At 35.2% G+C, this 20,715-nt stretch overlaps 2 protein-coding genes across 5 annotated transcripts in view; one reads left to right on the forward strand and one right to left on the reverse strand.

Annotated features, from left to right (window-relative positions):
- The window catches only part of CENPP (centromere protein P), a 142,331-nt gene that overhangs the window by 96,312 nt on the left and 25,304 nt on the right, over window positions 1–20,715 (forward strand). The gene's annotated exons all lie outside the window — the stretch shown is intronic.
- On the reverse strand, window positions 515–19,733 carry ECM2 (extracellular matrix protein 2). Its single transcript, XM_035337384.1, has 11 exons — window positions 19,639–19,733; window positions 18,838–18,917; window positions 15,116–15,435; window positions 10,670–10,858; window positions 8,857–9,426; window positions 8,433–8,548; window positions 7,919–8,054; window positions 6,487–6,644; window positions 4,908–5,047; window positions 3,053–3,379; window positions 515–2,307 (listed from the first exon to the last, which is right to left on the reverse strand). The coding sequence occupies exons 3-11, from the start codon at window positions 15,408–15,410 to the stop codon at window positions 2,106–2,108; spliced, it is 2,133 nt and encodes a 710-aa protein (XP_035193275.1). The 5' UTR covers window positions 15,411–15,435; window positions 18,838–18,917; window positions 19,639–19,733; the 3' UTR covers window positions 515–2,105.

Consider the following 20,715-nt stretch of genomic DNA (forward strand, 5'->3'; position numbering starts at 1 on the left):
AAGAATGGTCAGGTCACTTCTCTGTCTTACTGTCACAAGCTGCAAACTGGTTATAATCCTGTTTGCTTTGTTTATAAAATCCTTTGAGATTCACTCTTAAAAAGTAGAGGGATTTATTTATTTTATAATAAAGCCCATTTCACTTCCAATTTAGCAGCTGATTTTGAAGAGTGAGTGGACTTAAACTGCTTACATTTGGCATATGGAAACGTTATCAAGTTTAATTGTCCATGTATTTCTGAAGTGAGCAACCACCCCTTTGTTACATAACATCCATCCCTTGACTTCTTTCTCCTTCTTGGTCTTTTGCCTGTGCTACTGTTCTGTTCTGTCTCCAGAATGTTTTTCCTTCAGTGTCTCTGTTTCACTGCTGTGGCATTACATTTGTACCATAACTTTCCTTTGTCATGTTATGTTATCAAGTGCTTCTTGTACGAACAACTCATCATAGCCTAACTTCAAATAAGCTTGGTACTCATCGTATTAACTGACCGGAGGAAAGATCTTAGACAAATGACTTGCTTAAAATTCACTTTTATGATATCTTAAAAGTGAAAAAGCACATACTGGAGAAAGAAATCATTACCACGTGACTTGTGACCAACAAAATATCCAAAGCAATCTTTTTACAAAAGTCCGCATATCTTAGGATTTTTTCTTACAAGAGATACATTATATAAGAGAGAACTTAGAACAAGGTAATTTTGCTTTCATCATGATTGTATAGCTTCAGAGAAAACAGAATCCAGGTGTTTGTATATATTGTCTATAGTATGTTAAAATGGGGAGAGGAACCTTCACTGTTAAATGGTCGTGAGTGCTGTATTTATGCTGATTATATAGCACATTTGCTGGCAGTAGATTGGGATGTTTGGGAAATGCATCATGAAACCCTCAATTCCAGAGTGAAGGGAAGAAAATTACAATTCAGTAGTTGATATGTATCCCTAGAAGGTTTTTATGGTGTGCAGTTGCTTACAGCTTTTATATGCCTTTTCAAATGGCAGTCCCTATATTAAGCCATTTCATCCTTTGTTCAGGATCACCCATTCAGAAGATTAGGCAGCATACCTATAGTACTGGAGAAAACAGAGTAATTTGTTTTTAATTCCTCGCAGAATAGCCCAAGAGCAAGTGGAAAGTAATTGTGTGAAAAATAACGACTTGTCAGTTATCTCTAATCATTTCCTATCACAAGCCTACTCTTTAAAGAAAGTACTGTAGAATTTAATAAATATGAAAGATGTTTGAAAGTTTCAAGGAAATCTAATTAGTCATATAAATAGGCAACATGATCCTGTTCCTGTACAGTATAAAAATCTGATTAAACTAAGGATTGTACAAGTGAATGGGACCTACCATCCTTGCTTAAAAATAAAAATAATTTATAGGCTGTTTAAAAAATCCAGGCAGAAACTAATTCCTCTAACTCATCAAATTCCGCATTTGAATACTGGGGTCATCTCTCTAAAACAAAGGTTTAGTATTTTTTCCTTGAAATGTCAGGTGGAAGAGAAAAAAATCCGTGTAGGAAATTTCTCCAGTACCAGGTATGTTTTAAGAAATTCAGTCCTTGCACTACTTGAATGTTCATAGTTTAAGGATTTTCATTTGTATCATTTTTAAAGCTAATGCTATCATGTAAAATGGCTTAAATTTCATTAGTTTAGATTGGAACAAGTTGAGTGTTTAGCTATATTATTCTCTTCTGAAAGTGCTCTCAGGCATATGGTGCAGACCCAGGGGTGGACTCTCTGATCCTTGTGGGTCCCTTCCCACTCAGTATATTCTATGATTCTTCTGAAATCTGATGTTGTGGGGGTGTGTCTGAGCTCACAATATCACCTATTGAAGTAGAAGCTGTGTCAGTAGAAATGGAAATAGAAATTTATGACAGTCTTGAGCTTCTATTTTTACATTTAACCTTTTGTATAATGAAACAATATTAAGAAATGCACCAATACCTTACTACGGTAAATAATGTCTTCTATCTTATTTATAGTAGTAAAAAGGGTTTAGATCAGAAATAGACAGACCTTTTGGTAGCAGAGAATAAATAAACCTGTTTGTCTAGAGAGAGGTTTTGCAATGCAAAAGTTAGGTATTTATTTACTCTTCTGTGGTTTGAGAACAACACTGCAATAGGATCTTATGCAAGAAAATGCATGCGGTGATAGCTGTCTTGTGTTGATGTAGTTGTTCTCAAGATGAACGTGTTCTAGACGTGAATCTTCATTCTCGTCCTCTTCACTGTTGTCATTGACATCGTCGGGATGACTCCTGCAGATGCGTTCAGGAGGGACCGTCCTGTGATATTGTGGGAGGGATTACATTTTAATTAGTATGGATAGCTCATAACTTCATAATTTATTTCAGATATATGATTTATTAAGATTTGAAAATGTTGCTCAGTAAATTAAATTTTCTAATATATTTATTTAAGAGCTTTGGACATCATTCTTTCTTAATTCTCTCCCTGCATTTTCTCATTTATACCTTACAATTCCTTTTCCTGAGAAAAGTATTGCCAAGTTGTATGAAAGTATGAAACTTACTGTATAACATACATAAGATCCTTCATCTATTTTCTCTGTTTTGGAAACAGTGGAAATGAAACAGAAAAAATGTCTGACTTCGCAGCTGGAGCTAACTGAAAAGTACTGAAGAGACACTTTCAGTGGTCATAAACAGCTGAAAATTCTTTTCAGTTTTTTTATAACCTGTTTGGTCTCTGACCCAAGAGCAGAAAAAGCTGGTGCCTTATCCAACCGGAGCTGCCCTAGTGGGTGTGTGGCCCCAGCAGTATTACAGAGAGATTTCCTGGAGAGAATTGGTGCTCAACATCTTTGTGAGCATTTTCCAGAGCTAGGAGGGAAGGTGAAACCACACTATTCTCCTGTAATGTGCAGAAGTAATGCTGCAGTGGAAGACCTGGGATTTAGCTCCTGCTCCAAATTTAAAAAAAATAAGTATTTCCTAAAAGTCCTTAAAAGAAAACATGTCTTATAACTTTTATTTTAATGCCATTAATGTAACAAAAACTTCCTATTACCTTATTTTATTATTGTTCAGTCTCAGAAAACGTAATTTTCTCATTTCTTCAATTCCAAAAGGTACAGACTTCAATTCATTGTGATCCAAAAACAACTCTCTCAGAGAGTGATATGCTCCAAAAAATGATACCGGATCTACTCCATCATCAGTGAGTTTGTTGAAGGACAGGTAGAGATACTCCAGCCCTGGCTTCATATGACCAAAGACATATCCTGGAATCCTTTCAATCTGATTTCCTATAAGTACCAGGTGTAGTAAGGATTTTGGCAGATAGGAAGGAACATGATACAACTTATTATAGGAGAGATCGATTGATTCCAAGTTCCTGCATCAAAAGAGAAAGAAAATGGGATGGAAACATTATAGCATACTGTATTGTTAATGCTACAGTCTCACAAAGCAATGCTTTTAACATGGTAACATGGAAATTCACAAAAAATCTCTTCTCAAAGAGAAATTTGTTTCTGTTAATGGAACAGAATGCATTTGATGGAACAGTGCATAATTACTCTGGGAACAGAACGAATTGAAGTTGTTAATTATCAGTCAAGCATAATGATTTCTGTTGACCGGAAGAAATCTACAGTAATGAGTATAGATAGGGTTGAACAGAGGAAACTTGGGCTTAGTTTATGATTGATAAGCATTGCAGAACTGTAATAATGAGTGACCCTAGAATGTACATATTAAGCTTGGCAAGTTGCCATTCATCCCATTGACAAGGATTTTTAAATGTTATTCTAAAGCCCATCTGAAACAGAATTGTTTTGTGAATGGCTGCTTTAGAAGCATTCCAGATTGCTTCCCTCACAGAGCTGAAAGCAGCTGTTAGTGTGTTCTTTTCAGATTAAGCAGTTTACAAATCCAGAAATCAACTGCTAGGACTGCAGCTGATAAGTTATGGCAAGATACCCTGTGTAGCTCAACACATCATTTCCACAGAAAGTACTTGAGTATTCCATGTGCGTTAAGTAGGGAGATTTTAAGTAGCATTAACTTTTGTGAGACAGAAGAGTGATTCGGATGGTAGTCTTATTTTAGTCAGAATAGTCCCATTGTCTCTGCAACATGGCCCACTTCTTAAATTCTGTAGATTTGGATGGCTGATGACACATGGATGCTCAGCTAATATCCTTATGCCTCCCAAAACCCATCTTGGTATATATTGTGATGTGTGATAAGTACTCAACTGGTATCATTGGAGCTATTTTTAAAGCTTCAGAATGGTCACTAGCAAATGAGAGCAGACAATGCATGTTTGCCAGGTCTGCTCTAGTTGAATATTTTAGTTTAGGTGTGTGTTTGCCAGAAGAAACAAAAGCAGTGCAGTCTTTTGCTTCTTTCATTCTTATTGCCAGCTCTGCTTAAATTCTACTCTCACATTGTATTCTACTCTCATGCAACGGGGCTGCACAGTCCTCTCTTATTTACTTACTTACTTATTTTTTTACTTCTGTATTTTTTAATCTAATGGGAAATAAGACTAGCACAATATTCAGTTATCTTAAAATTACCTTAAAGATAATATATTAATACAAAATTATCATATAATTATATGGAGTACTAATTATAATATTTATTTGATTGGATGGTCAGAAAAAATATCTACACTTCTATGTTAATATGGTACAGGTTTGAGGTATAAGATCACTTTTGTTTTAAAGCTGACTGGATATTTCCTAGATTATACAATTTAAGCAAAGGAAATTAAGAAAAAATAGTTAAGGGAAGCTATCAAATCAAAAGATAAACAGAATTTCAAGTTAAAAGTAATAAAGTCTAAATATTTATTTAATTATCTGACTTATGGGTAACAGAGAAAAATAAAATTAGTTTAAATGATTCTTACTTACTCTTGGTTTATCCAAGCCAAAGGTGCTATTCTGTGTTCTTCTAATTTATTATGCTTTAGCACAATGACATTTATGTTTCTTGTATGGTTAAAGCAAATTTCTGACACTTCTTCAATGTGATTATTTTCGAGGTATAACTCCTATAAGAGCATTTGGAAAGAAAATTTGTGTAAGCAAAATACAATGTCAATGTTTTACAAACTTAATGCTGTGAGTCTGCAATGTATCAAAACTGTGGTTTACAAAGCCAAAGATTAACTTCCTGATAATGGCTTGTAACGTTGGATAAACATGATATGGAACCAAAAATAAAAAGGAGCAATGACTAAGGTTTATGAAGGATCTGAAATAGCATTTAAGGGCTGCAGAGGAGGGCTTTGGGAAAGGAGAAAACTGACTTCTGAGTCTGTATACTTACTAAGTGTTGGTTTAAAATTAGGTGTTGCCAAAGCATATGAGCAAGTAGGAAAACTTGTCAGGTGTTTGCTCTAGGGACCAAGTCAGTGAAAAAAAGAAACCTGTAACGTGTGAGTGAATGGGAAGTGGAGAACATTAGGCCAAAGAAAAGTTGCAGGCAGTAGCTGCAGCAGAAGCTATTGCTATAGAAAATATATTGCTGGTTTAGCTAGAGCTAGCTTTCTGTTTTTTCCCTTCACATTTCAGATTATGGACAATCCCATGAATAAAAAGAAACAAATAGAAGGACACTGAAATGAGGAAGAGGAAGGGAAAGACAGAATTGAGAGAGATCATTAAAATAATAGGTAGCAAGAATGATCTTTGAAGAGAAGACTGAGGTATGTGACAAATGAAGCTAGACAGAGAATGAAGAGGAGGAAAATATCTTTCGCACTTGTCCTTAAATAAAACAAATAGATAAATCAAAACAAACAAAAACTAAAGCAAATGAAAGTTCAAATTCTAGGCAGAGGAAGGAGGTAGGAGAGTACCAAAAGAAGAAATTATTTGATTAAAAATCAAGAGAGGATGAAATTGCTCAGGGAAAAAACCTGTTCAGCCCCTCAACCCCAAATGAGGAAGAATTCAGCAAAGATTTGGAAAACCAGGATAAATGAGGCTTAGACCTGCCAAAAAAGGAAAAGTATGGTTAGCTATAGGCATGAAAAGAGCTTTTTTGTTTTTCTCTCTCTTCCAGACCTAGACAATATTGATTCCTTCAGTCTTTCATTATGAAACTGATTTTCTATTTCTCTCATGATTATTGTTCCTATCTTGTGAGCAATGTTTTTGCACTAAGACATTATCAGTTATCAGACATTACATGAATGCTGTGTGTCTGAACAAACAGGACTGATAGTTTTGTTAAATTTTCTTGCAGGCTATACTGTTTTGTGAGAGTATACCAGAGAAATTCAGACTTGAGAGACACCTTTGGGATGAAGTTGGTGTTAAGTAAATTTCTGTAAAGAAAGATTTAGAAATAAGAATTAGTATATTTAGAAACAAATATATAAAATTAAAATTAATCTTCATCTGATGATAGTAAAGCAGTAAAAAGGATGATAAGAATGGCTGGAAAGTAAAGCTTGCTTTTTTTTTGGTTTGGTTTGGTTTTTACCTCAAGAGTAGTGGGAAGACCTTGTGGGATAATTCTAAATTTATTTCTTCCCAGTCGCAAATAAGAGAGACTTTTCAAAGGATAGAAGGCCAAAGGACTGACATTTGCTTCACTAAGTTTATTGCCCTCTAATTCCAAGGTGACCAGGTTCTTTAAATCTGGAGGGAAAAAAAAATAATAATAATAATAATAATAATAAAGTAGGAATTCCTGTTAGTGAATTCCTAGTTAGCCATCTCATATCTAAATTTGTGTTAAAGCATCTTAAACATTAATATGATCAGTACCCAATAATGAAAAAATGTAGCCTTTTCCTAAAAGGGTTTGAATTCATTATCTCATAGTCATAGAATTGGTTTTGATTAGTTTGTAGAATTTTAGAGATTTAATAGAGGCTTCTTATTTATAGTTTTCTCTCCCACTCAGAATGGAAAAGACAGCTGCAAGAACTGGGGCTAGTTCTTACAGGTCCTTTAGGCCTTACTGGCTCTAGGCAGGCGATGTTTCTGTGCTGGCGCTGACCTTTGTGCAGTTGCCCAATGATCCCCATGGGTCTCCCGTCACTTACGTGACAGAGGATGTTACCCTTTCTTAGTCATTCCTTCCCTTCCCTGTCTGACTCCTTTCAACCACTTACTGTACCGAATGTTGAGAACCCTTCACAGATTATACTGTTCCACCTCCCTCCCAAAGGAAACGATCATGAAGATCTCAGCCATCCAAATGTAGGTCTCAGAAGAAAGCAGTGTTGATCAGTATATGTGAGCAAGAAATACTATTTCATAATGAAAAGTTCCTCTTTCACACACAAACCACGTAACTGTGGGGGTTTTTTGATTGCTTGCTTGTTTTTACAGAAGCTTTATATTGTTCCTCCTAACAGTACAATCCAATCATTACAAAAACTAAAAGTTTCTTGTAACCCCTTTGGCCTACATTTCCTTTGTCTCAGCTCAAGCATTTTTATTGCTCCATAGAGAGCTGTATCACTAAACTGATCCTGTTTCCATGGGGACCCTTTTGGCAGCAGAGGAAAGGGAGCAAAAAGTAGTCAAATTATGACATGGATCATATATCAGCCTACATTTAGTTTGACTTTAAATGATCCTGGGTTGCTCTGATGGTGTTATTTGTCACAGAGCCATCAGTTTATAGGTCAGGAGAGTACATATCTTCAGCATACTTCATCTTTTACTTAGAAACTTTAAATATAACTTCATTGGGAAAGTAACAGTTGTATAAGAAGGAAAAATGCAATTTTTAAAAACTCTGTCATGCAAATATTTCAGCTTTTGCTGCCTTTTGAAAACATGACACTTGAAGCTAGTAATTATTTTTCTGGTTATATCCAATCAGATGCATTTGGTTGAACAGTCTGCTTTTCAGATGTATTGTAATCTTTTCATATGATCAATATTATTTTTCTGAATACCTTGTAAGGCATCTTCGTCAATGGCATGGAGCTGGTTGTCATTTATTTTTATTTCTTCCAAAGTTGATGGCAGTCTAGAGGGAATATGTACCAGCATATTTCCGTCCAAATACAAGCGTTTGAGCTTTTTCAGGATCTTAATTATAAGGATGAAGAAGAGAATGCAGATTATCAAGGTCTAAAACACATGGTTAAACATATAGCATGATCACAGTTACCATTTCATTAACTACAAGGATTTTGAAGACTTTTCAGTAGCAGTGCACTACTAGCCAGTGTTTCTTACTTATGATTATTTAACACTTAATGCATGGTTGATGTCATTCAAAAATCTCTGGCTGTTCTTGATTGAAAGAGTAATTTCTTGAAATAACCACGTTTAATTGTATTGTAATTATACTGTGGTTATATGTATTAGGTGTAAACTGTTTTAGATCCAGAGACTTAAAACTGGAAAAACTTTCCTTCAGGTAATAGTCAGTCATTGGATAATGGAAAAGTTAGACTTTCTTACTTTGAACGCATGTGGACCTATGCCAGAAGAGGTAATATTATTTTTACTCAGATCAATCCATTCCAAATTAGGTATCCCATTGAATGCTTCATCTGAGATAGTAGTAATAATGTTTCCTAGGACAGAATTCAAAAAAGCGGTTTATGAGTTACAGTATGTATTGAGTTGTGTAGTACTGTACATGTAAAAATATATAACAGAAATTGTTGTATTATATACAATATTTATAGATATGTTCATATTACTATTTAACCTCTAGTATAAAAAAACACATTTTTAATTTATTGTCTTAGAGACTCAGCTGTAAAATAATTAATACATTTCGACGATAAGAACTTGTTAGGTATTAATGCTACTGCTGAGTGGATTTGAGAATGGTTAATGTTAATTCAAGAGAAATATAATAAGTAGACCCACTAATTACCTGTAAGGTCTAGACTTGTGAGATCTGGATCTGTGATGGGTGGTATTTGTGTAAGTTTGGCATTAATACAGCTTACTGTGGATTCCGAGGTGGAACATCCAGATGGCAAAGGAGGAGCCTCTATAGGTGGAATAGGAATGGGGAAACGAGATGGCATTCCGAAAGTACCATCATCTTCATCACTTTCATACTGTTCTTCCTCTGCATCTCTCTCTCTTGTTCTTACTTCTTCCCTTTTCTTTATTTCTTCTTTTTGAAGTTGTAGGTCTTCCTCTTCAAATGATAGCCTTCTTTCTTCATCCTTTCTTGTGATAGGCTTCTTATCTTTCTGATGCACTTTATACTTCTGTCGATTTTTTTTGCCTTTCCTTCTTCTTTTCTTTTCATCCTTCCTATGAACATCTTTCTCTTTAAACTCTACCACTTCTGTTCTGAGCAGTTCATCTTTTTCAGTTTGAGTATGTGCCGATGGCAGAACATTGGGATTGTCAAGGTCATTGGGTGCTGGAGAATCACCAGACAACTCAGTTATGTCATCCAGTGAAATAATATTTGAGTCCAATGAAGAATCTGACCAGGTAATGAGAATAATAATAAAATAAACAAACAAGTCGGATGAGAAGGTATGAAACAAAAGTTTTAGTAAACAATGTTCCCTTCACATTAAAAAGAAAGTAACTGTAGAAGAGTAGTATTTCCCTTAGAATATGATTTGAAAGAATGAAAATATGGTATTATATTGCTACTTGACAGAAGAGTCAGACTTTGATGAATGATTAAGCCAACCAAGAAAAACATTTTGTGGGTGGGTATGACTCTCTGCAACTCTAGAAAAAAACGTGGAAGGAATTGAACATAGCCTTTGTTGCCTTCCTTTTTGCATTAGTATAATAATTATTTTTTGGTGTTGGTGCAGGGGTCTAGAGAAGTGAAAAAATATGTTTGGGAGTAGGAGGAAGGTAATATGAATAAAATTCACAAAGGCTATTGCATGTTCTCCTGTTGTAAGGGACTGCCAAGTGTAGAGATGGCTCTAGGTGTAGAGGTAACCAGGGGAACGTTTTAACTCAATTGCCAAAGTGCAGCTTTTACTAGTGTAACAGGGCAAGTCCAGTAAATTGAGTTGAAATGTTTCATGCAACATAATTTCTAGTTCTACAGTTAATTTCTGTCCTGTCTCAGTACATTTCTGTGTGTGTGTGTGTTAGACATAAACACGCAAAAAGAAAGCTAAATAATAACTTGACAATAAGAGGAGGTTAGGTTTAGTACTTTGCAGATGGAGGGTATTTGGAACAGTGGAAGGAAATCACATTTTATCTTTATCTCCTCAGTTCCTTTTATTTTTAAAAATAACACTTTTCTATAATTTGTATGAAGCACAAGGCTGATTGTCATCCTCTTGTTCCTCTTAATTTTCTCCTCTTGATTTATATCATATGGGTACATGTGTTTTTACACTTTTAACAAATACTTTCTAGACTGGATGTTATATTAATAGTGGCTAGTACGTAATTATCAATCATTTGTGAATGAAGTGGGATATAAATTGTAACCAGATGTTCTTTCTTGGTATATTTACTAAATTTTTATAAATGTAGGAGAAAAGATGCAAATATATACATATATATTATTTTTCTAAATATTAACTCATACTCATCTAGACCTGCTCTTTCCACATAATTCAGGGCTTGTTTTCTCTATAACTGTATAATGGGTAGCTAGTAATACTTGATAATATTAAGTGTAACTTTTATGTAAGGTTTTGCTTGAGTTAGGTTAGAAACAGTAAAAATATTATGATGTACTGTACCAGTATCAGAACAAACTGGGCAGCATTCTCCTGCAGGTATAATAGTTTTGGGGCATTTCAGAGGGTGGCACATGGCTGTATCACAGATTACTTCTCCTTTTGAACAGAGACAAGTCACACAGGGCTTGGGAGACCAGACAGCTTTATCAAACATAATCATCCCATTAGCTGTGCACTGCCCCTTTTTTCCTAAGAAAAAGAAATAGAAAGCTTAAACAGAAATAAAAACAACAGAGTCTTACATCAAAACTTTGAAAATAACCACTACTATTTTGTTCTCATTTTGAAAACACATAAAATGAACCCCATTCTAAGAATCATATCCTTATTCCTTTTCTTGTCAGCGTTGTCTTCAGCTAATGAGTATTCTCTAATCTCTGTTTGTCTGCTCCCACTCATTCACACAGTCGTCATTATAGTTATGCCAATTGATGAGGACCCCTACCAGCTTTGTCTTTTAAAAAAACTCCTGAATTATTCAAATTTCTTTTAAGAGTTTCTTAACATGGGAAAACTAAATCTAGATGGTGAGTTTCTGGGGGTTTGTGCATGACATCTCCTCTTTCCATCCTTAGAAATTAAAAGCAAAAATCACAGACCTCAATGAAAGTCATGCATAGGTACAGTTGAGAAAGAATAAAATTTTTTCATTACTATGAGATTAAAATGAATCATGCAGAACTTGAGAATCATTTTTCCAGGTCCCCTTCTGCCCCTCTCACGTGCAAGGGACATCTTTACTAAAGTCTTGCACACTCGTTCAGAGAGCAGGAAGACTTAAGAAGGAAGTTATTCCCAGTCTCTCTTTCCTTCCAGTGTTGGAGTCTACCTCAGCAAATGCTTCTCTAGGCAGTTTTCATCCAGATTCCAGGATAAACATTGCCCTTTAGTGTGACTTTTTTTTTTTGTCTTTTGAGAAATTGAAAACCAAGGCTGAGATTCTTCATCCTATGCAGTTTCTATTCCTCTTTGCAAGCATACCTCTGAACCTGGTGAACAATTTTACTCTATACATCTTCCTTTTTTCTGCCTGACTGCTGTAAGAATGCATTGCTGAAGGATTCATTTCAAGCTGAAAAACCACTTCTACATTATACACTGGAATGTGCAAATTAAAGAGAAATTTTCCTCTTTTCGTAGGGATGGTTTGACTTTCTCTTTCAGCCAGTGTAAAGATTGTCTAATACAGTGGAAAAATCTTATCTCAATGGAATTTAAGCGCAAGAGGTTTTCATTTGAGACAGACATTGTCACTGGAGGGATTGTATGCAGAGGTAGTTTTCATAACAACCTGCCCCGCTTCCTGCTTCGTTGTTCAGTTGTAAAGGGAGAATGGACAGGATAGTCTCCAAATATCCTGACAAAACTAGACAAAACTTTGTCAGTATCCTGACAAAACTAGATTTGCTTCAAATAAAAGCTTGAACCTATCTCTGATATTAATATTTAACTCAAAATCTAGCGTTTTGCAAAGTCCTTCAAGGCAGTTCTAGTCTTAATTTCATAACAAAAGTATGAAGTTCATTGGACATGAACTCGTTTTCTAAAATAAATATTAATTATCAGAATCATCCTAAGATTGGATGATAGAAAGGGGAGAAAGGAAGCTTTTCAACAGTTACATCCTGTGGTTTTCAAAGGTCCAATAAGTCCAGTTTATATATATATAGTTTCTGCAGCGTAAAGTTGTGCTCTGATCAACTTAAGCCATGTTAACTGAGGGAGGAGATGAGTTAGCCCAGACCAAATGTTAGTTGGCTGTAAGGCTTTGTCACTCTACCCAGGTATCTATAATCCTACTGTTTGCTGGATCCAGACTTCTGGTTTTTATGTACTTGCCAGTAAGCCACTGTGTTTCTTTTAAATGGTCTCCAAAGGAAACACAAAAAGACACTACACTTTCTCATGTTAAACAATAAAATGTCAGATGTTTCTGGGCAACATATCTGGCTTGAAACGGAAATTCTTCTATACTTCCTTCAATTCTTTCTTTTGTTTGCACTACTAGACAACATCTGAAATTGGTGCAACTCTTATCTGAATAAGTATAAAGTCATGGGATGGCAGGACTTGGCCTCTGCCCACTTCTCTAACAAATTATTCTGTTTTCTATGCGCATGAGAGTTACTTAAAAGACAAAACAAGAGTATGTGCTCACAGGCAAAGAATGGACCCCTTTATAGCTCTGTGGAACTGCTCTCGGTCCTTCCTTTGGAATTCACATACAAGACGGAGTAAAGACTGGGTTGAGATGCCCCCTAAACTTCTTATTCATGGAGCAGGGTGAAGTGACATTTAAAACATATTAGAAATAGTGAAACAGCGTACTTCCAATTCTGCTCTGCTTAAAAGGCAAACTTTATTTAGTCTGTAAAGGACAAACAATTGTAAATTACCTTATGCTGTGGTGAACTCTTTGATTTAATTTAAGTGAGTTCACATAATTTTTATGTGGAGGAAAGAGATACCTTTGGTTGCCATTAAAATTCAATTTAAGCTCTTAATTTGCATCCTGCAAATGATATTTGTAGATTGTTTTTTTAGGCTACTCACAGCAGAATAAGTAGCTAGAAGAATGAAAATTCAGTTCTGGGTTTTGGATTGCATTTTTTTTCTGTTTTGAAGCATGATTAATAATAGTGTTCTATTATTTAGTAGGTTCTGTTTTTTCCAAATCTGACATTAACTTGCAAAAATTTTGAACTTTAAAAGCTAGACTAAAAAATACCTTGTGGTTGAAGTGTTTGGCATATAAGCACAGGACTTTTAACCTTTGGAAATATGGTGTAAATCCAGCATGAAGTTCCAAATAAAATGAGTTCAGTGGTTTTAGCTCAGCTTTTGGATGCAAGTCCAGATAGAAAGAAAAAAATGGGGAGTGGCTGGGGGGGGACTATGCATTATTTCAGCATGACTGATAGTCTCTGACAGAGAAACTGGAATATCTTACATAAAGCGTATGCAATTTATGTGGCATTTTCCTCTCTTTAATTTAATATATTTATATTTTTAAATGAAAGTTTGACATTATGTGTTAGAAGAGTAATACTGTAGTATACACTAGACATGCTCTAGTTAAGAGTTTTTCTAGTTTCCCTTACTTTAAACTATTGAATTTGAAATGATTCGTCCTTTTTGAAATTAAGGACTTGCAACAAATAGTAATTGTTAAGAAAAGATGACTAAAATATGTTTTGCTGTAAAGTTGAAATCTATTAACATAGTGGTTGTGCCTCCTGTGTGTGATACACTTAAAAAGTATAAATTTTGCTTATGCAAATAGATTATTTATCATTTTATGTAGAGAAGAGGTAATCAGGGCTTTCTTATTTTGTTCATAAAATTGCATATGGTGCTTTTATTCAGTGTGTGATCTTTTAGCGCTGGAATGGAAGCCTTTATCTTCCTGTGCTATAGAGCAGACATGACCCTGTATTGGTCTTTCACAACAGTGTCTGTTCTTCAAACTTTGAACTTCTTTCTATGAAAAGAAATGAAGCATTATAATATCTCAATGATTTTTCAATTGGTTAGTAACTAGGTTTTCAACGTTAAAAAATATTTATAGTAGTATTCAGAATTTTTTATCTTTAGAACAGATGTCTGATTTTCAGACTCTTGATGAGCCTTAATTTCCTGTTTTTTGAGTCCAAATTTCCTATTTGTAATGTTGAACATGAAGTCATGAAAGTTGTAGAGCAAGAGTGTTCTGTCCCTTTCTGTGCTAAGGACCATAAAGATACTTACATATATAAATTTTCAATTGCTTTCTGGTCTTGCCTTCCTTGAGGAGACTGTAGAGAGTCATGTTAAAATTGCTAAGGTAGGCTTTAGTAAAGACCAATGAAATTATGGTGGTTTTTTTGTTTGTTTCTGAAGACATAAAATTTGTTTGTAATGTAAGCTTCATATTGCAACTATTACTATGTTATTGATTTATTTACAAAATAAATAATTATTCCCAATCTATTGCATGTAGACATAGTTTGAATGTTGCTTTTTAAACATGAGAAAAATTCAAGGCCTTAATTCATTTTAAGTAACACTTGTGTTATTTGTGTTAGGGCCTCTATTGACTTTGGAGATATATTGAGCAAGACATTCTCCAAAAGGGCCTTCAAACTTGCTTGAAGTTATGAAAATACTATCCCAGCAAAATTTTAATTAGATATAATTGAGTGAGAATGCAGACAATTTGCAGAAAATTTACTGTTACATGGCAAAGCAGGATTATCTGTAATGCTTAAGCATAGATAATTAAAAAGCATCATATACTAGACATGGAATTATTATAAAAGGCGAGAGAATTAGTTTAGCAAAAGGTAATCAGGTTTTGTTTCACTCTGTGTTGCAAATAGAGGTAACACAAAGCTTTCAGGATTTTACATGTTTCATTTGAAATCAAGAGAAAAATTAGTCTAAGTAGCAGAGGGGTTTAATTCTTACCTGGTAAGACACTATAACTAGATTCATGTCCACCCAAACCTATGAGAGAGTCAAACACTCCCATAACACCATCATCGATATTAATGAGAGGTATGCTGGGTGCAACAGCAACCGGAGCTGGAAGCTTCATCCTTGGCTGTCTCAGGGACCTGCGCTGGGCGGTGGAGCCCTTCCCTACTCCTCCAGTGCGCATTCTTCTCCTTTGCCTCCTAAGAACTGCACTAGGTTCATTTTGAGAAAAATCAATACACAGAGAGACAAGCAGCAAACAGTAGACAAAAGATGAAGCCTGCATGTTTTCGTGTGTCTCGGAAAATGTCCTGGAATGGGAAAGAAGAAAATTAGATATCTAGAGAGCTTTTAGTGTTGTGTCAGACAAATGTTGCACTTAAAGCAAGTGGACCAATGCACGGTAGGTCAATGTAAGCAAGTTTCCTCTTGGAAATAAATCACCCTGTGAGAGCTCATTTAAGCAATTCTACCTCTGCGGTTCTCTGACCATTCAAATGTACCACTGGATAGAAGGGTATTTTATCACCTGACTGCTGAATGAGTCAAACTGAGTATGAAAATGTATCTTTTCAATCAATCCTGCAGCTAAAAAGGTATTACCTTTGCATTTAGGAGTTGAATTTGTACAGGTAGTTTACATTTGCAGTGCCAGCAGGTGTTTGTAGTTTAGCAATTGTTACTGCTTCCAGAAAGGGAGCTCCTGAGAGCTGTGAAGAGTTTCTGTATTTTTTTGATTCCTAATATTTCTTCCAGATTGTTGTAACTTCTGAACTTGGGAATGGCAAAGTAACAGAAAAATGCATAGTTCTTTTTTGATATTCTGCTCCAATGCTCCCTAGGTTTATAATTTCTATGCAAGGTATTTGTCACCGTAGATGAAAAGAGATGTTGCTTTTGCTTCCACTTCTAGCCATCCTCTTGTTTAATGGAATCTTAGTTCTGCGTAGGTAGTCTAGAAATGGCAATCTGTAATGGGCTGTGTTCTGCATTTACTTTCCAAGAAATGGAGAATATCTGCATATTTTGAACCTTCTTGCATGGGTTGCAGTGCTTACGTTACACTTAGTGTCACCAATAGGTGGCATTCCAGAACAGAGCTGTCAGGGTCCAGCAGTATGCATGGAAACCATATCAAGCAATGGCTATCCCAGTGGGGTAACTACTGCATGCATACCCAAAGTTATTAGTGCTTTTTCATAGCTCTCTTGGCATTGCTATTTCAGAAAGGAAATTCTGTCTTGGAACCTATGTAACTGAGACTAAAGATATTGGTGTTCTTGTGATGTTGAGAATTAGTGACTGCTGATAAAACTTGAAACTTACAGCGCTTATTCTTTGTGTCCAAGATGAAGCTTAGAGTATGTCCATTAGTTTTGTCAAAGGAAGTCAAAAGGGGATTCAAAATTGCTTTTTCTTGGTGTTTGTCAGCCTGGCTTTATATGTAGTCTTTCTCTTTGGAGTTAGTCTTACAGTTACTTATATTGTGTTAATACTTACTTCATGTTACTTTAAGAACATGAACTTACTGCCGCAATCAGATTTTTCAAAAAGTTTATACGTCTTGGTAGTTTCTGATTAAGGGAATCGGTCAAGTTTTTTGTTCCAAGTTGCCTAACTTTTCTTCAACGTAAGGCATGTGATTGCACATTTATTGATGTTTTCCATAGAGTAATTTCCATATTCCGTTTGTAAATGGGAAGTTGGCAGTAAATAAGCTTAAAAACAATATGGTTTGATTTTTTCCTAATATCATGGTTTCTGTGTTCAACTATTTTAAATTTAAAATATTATAGCAAATATATATTTATTTACAGAATTTTGTTCAGATAAGCTAATATTTGTATCCCCATTTTTAAGGGAACTTGAGATCCAGGTGTCTCACACAAATTCCCATGTAATGAAAACAATCCAGACTTTAGTTTATTCACATCACTTTCTACCCATGAGAAAACAATTATTCCAAAAATGATGTATAGACTGTATACTGGCTTTTTATGTAAAGAAATTATTGTCAGTTAACATATGAAATAGATGGAGAAGCCTGTACTCTGCATTGATGATGTCTGTTCTTTTTCAGAACGTTCTTGCTTCTTAGTACCTCATCTTGCAGGACAAATGACCTAATATTTTTGGTTTCTAACTTTCTTGTATGGTAATGACTGGCTATAAAATTACACAGTAAACTTCTGTTCCACGTGTTTGAATGAAAAGCATAAAGAGCCCTTAGGGAAAACTGAGTCAAGGGAAAAGTCTTGAACATCTGTATTCATTCAGTTGAGTTAGTGACATCTCAATTATGGTCACATTTTTATAGTACACTTTGTAATAACACCATAGCTATGTAGTAGCAATACTGGTACGTTACATTTGTGTATTTTTACGTTTAACCATTTCTTCCTGGGACCATTCTTATAGTGATGTTACTGAAATGCTTTTCAATTCTCAATATAGAGAGTTAGGAAAAATACAGTGTGAATTACATTACATTTACTGTACAAACTGTCTCAATATTTTGCTGTTTTGCAGTATTTGCAATATAAATAATAAAACTATATTTAAAATCCAATTATTATAGAGTGAAAACTGCCTTCATAAAATATTATAACAACAATTTTTAAAACAAAAACAAAAAGCACCCTCCCCAGGGGAATGTCTTTTAGGCTAGTCCTGTTCTTGTGACATATTTTCACCCTAAGTTAACTTTTCAGTACTGAAATCTTAATACTACTACTTAAAATCAAACAGTGTTCCTTGCATGCAAAATACAGAGCTACATTTCTACATTTATTTATTTGATTGGCTTATTTAATAAGTGGTGTCTCACATTTTAAGGCCCAAATTGTGAATGTCATACAAGAAAAGGGCCTTAAGTGCATTGGGCCTGTTATAACAATGTCCGGGATCCTCAGATTATTATCAGGAAGTTGTATTTAGTATGCTGCCAGCCAACTTTGAACTTGACAATTCAACCTGTTCAATTTATAAGGCTTCTTTAATAAAAGATTAGGTTTCAAAATAAGATTATAGACAGCTAATAAATTCAAATTGCTGTATTGTCATATTGCCAGACACACTCAGCATGACTGAATTGCTATACCTTTTTGATTTTATCCATAACAGTTTAGATCATGCATGATATGCATAGGCATCTTTAAAACCTTTACTTTTATCATGTATGTTCAGTAGTTTGTATTTTTCAAAATATTTATCTTCAGTAAGTTCAGGAGCTGTTATTTTGTTGTTATGGTAATAGAAATAGTTAATTTTTAAACCAGTGATCCTTTAGAATAAAATAATATCAGAAGTAATCTGTCTTTATCTAAAGATAGTTTTGAATTGAGACTTGGTCTAAATTCAAACATCTTTCTAAATGTCATGGTTATTTCTCAAGATACACAGGGGTTAAAGTGATTTACCAAGATTTTTCACATACCCTCCTTTAAATTGATTGCACAGAAATGAGTTACATTTAGCCATACCAGCAAAGCTAATTGCATTTTCAGTTAGTTTAAGCTTAAAGTGTATGTCAAACATTCACACCAAACACAAAGCAAATCAACTGGTATTGCATACTTAAGCTAGAAAAGCATTTATGTTCAGTATTACTAAAAATAGCTAATATTATTTCATACATATTTGCAAAGTTAACATGTAGTTTAAGCCATTCAACACCACACTTCAAGCAGTAATTTAAAATTTAAAAATTTTACCTTGTAATCTAACCTAACAGGAGATTCTGCTTGGTGTCATTTAGTCTCCAGTTGCAAGTGAAACAAAATCACACTGATATCTTTAAAACAAACAGAGAAACAGTAGGGGTTGTTGAAACATGTTAGATGATTCCTTAGTTAAGTCTGAAATAGCTTCTTTCCCTGGGGACAACGCGCTGTTCTGTTCTGCCTGCAGAGAATCAGCTAATACTGTTACTCGGAGAACTAAAAACCCCAGTTAAGCAAAATGAAAAGCAGCACAATACGTTCGGTCCGTAGGCTGACAAGGCACAGCTGGAAATTTCTCTTTCAGTACTTACAGTTGCATAAGGAACCAGAAAATGGAGTGTTTTCAAAAGACCTGAAAAATGTGCGTTCAGTTCTGGTTTATTTATTCAGAAATGTAGTTTCCAGGTGGCATGAACTTAATGTCGATTTTTTATTTTACAAAGATATTTTGGATAGAGTAATGTTAGTATAAAAATATTTATTAAAATGAGAATGTTTTTCTTAAATTTGTATTTTCTTAATCCTCTCCTGTCAGCCTGTAATCTATATGAACCAAACCTTTTTATTGAAGTTTTTTTCATGGAAATATTTTTCTTTGTCCATTTACAGCAATGATTTCACCATAAGTTCTAGCTTATGCATGGAAAATAAAAAGACTGAAGCATTTTCCCTTCATTTTTTGTAAGGGTAATTACATCCTGAAACCTGATACTGAAGCAGAGCAATCCAGAAGTTAGTAATCCAAATATGAGAACTGAGTTTGGGGGGAAGGGAGGAAAAATGGTACGTTACCACAAGTCCTTTGTGTGCCAGCAGAGCCTTTTCCTTCATCCTCAGAGCTGCTGCAGTGTGTCAGAGTCTGAGGAGATGATGAGCCTGCTTAGCTTCAGAGATGACAAATTTACCTGGTAGATGGAGTTGTCTGAGTTGTTCGGACGTTACAAATTTGTTGTTTGCTTGAATTCACACTCTGAGGAATGTTGAGACATAGTCACGGAATGGTATAACCATTGAGTTAACCATAATTGATAGCCTGCCTGTGGCAGAAAGACATTGGGAAAATTGATTGTCTCTTAAAATAGTTATTCTGTGTCTAAGTGTGCTTCGCTTTGCAAAGTCAAAAGAGGAAATAAAAAACTTGTGTGTTTTATCTGGAGCTGCTTAAAAAGAATGGAGGTGGTTATGCTGAAATGGAGCTAGCGTCTGAAATGAGATAGCACAGCTCGGTTCCTGTGTTCAGAACATTGCTTTGTATAGAAAGCAAGTCACACAGTAGGACAACAGTTGTTCTCACACAAGTGAAGGGAAAAAAAATGGTTGTGTGTCTCAGGTAAAAGTCTTTATGCATTTAAATTATGCATAAATTATGCCTCTACAGGTACCTGAAGGGAGGCTGTAGTGAGGTGGGGGTTGGTCTATTCTCCCACGTGCCTGGTGACAGGACGAGGGGGAATGGGCTAAAGTTGCACCAGGGGAGGTTTAGGTTGGGTATTAGGAAGAACTTCTTTACCGAAAGGGTTGTTAGGCGTTGGAATGGGCTGCCCAGGGAAGTGGTTGAGTCACCATCCCTGGAGGTCTTTAAAAGACGTTCAGATGTAGAGCTTAGGGATATGGTTTAGTGGGGACTGTTAGTGTTAGGTCAGAGGTTGGACTCGGTGATCTTGGAAGTCTCTTCCAACCTAGACTATTCTGTGATTCTGTGATTCTGTAAATTATGGTGTCACTAGAGACAGAAGTGGCAGCATTCACTGCATTATGTATTTGAATGCTGCTTCTTACGCATCTGATCATTGTTTCATGGCCATCTGCTGATAGTGTACCAGGCCCCCATCTCCTGAAAGCCTGCCCAGCTGGACACAAGGTCGCCTG

The sequence above is a fragment of the Oxyura jamaicensis genome, chromosome 12 (genome assembly GCF_011077185.1).
Source record: "Oxyura jamaicensis isolate SHBP4307 breed ruddy duck chromosome 12, BPBGC_Ojam_1.0, whole genome shotgun sequence".
NCBI classification, from domain to species: domain Eukaryota; kingdom Metazoa; phylum Chordata; class Aves; order Anseriformes; family Anatidae; genus Oxyura; species Oxyura jamaicensis.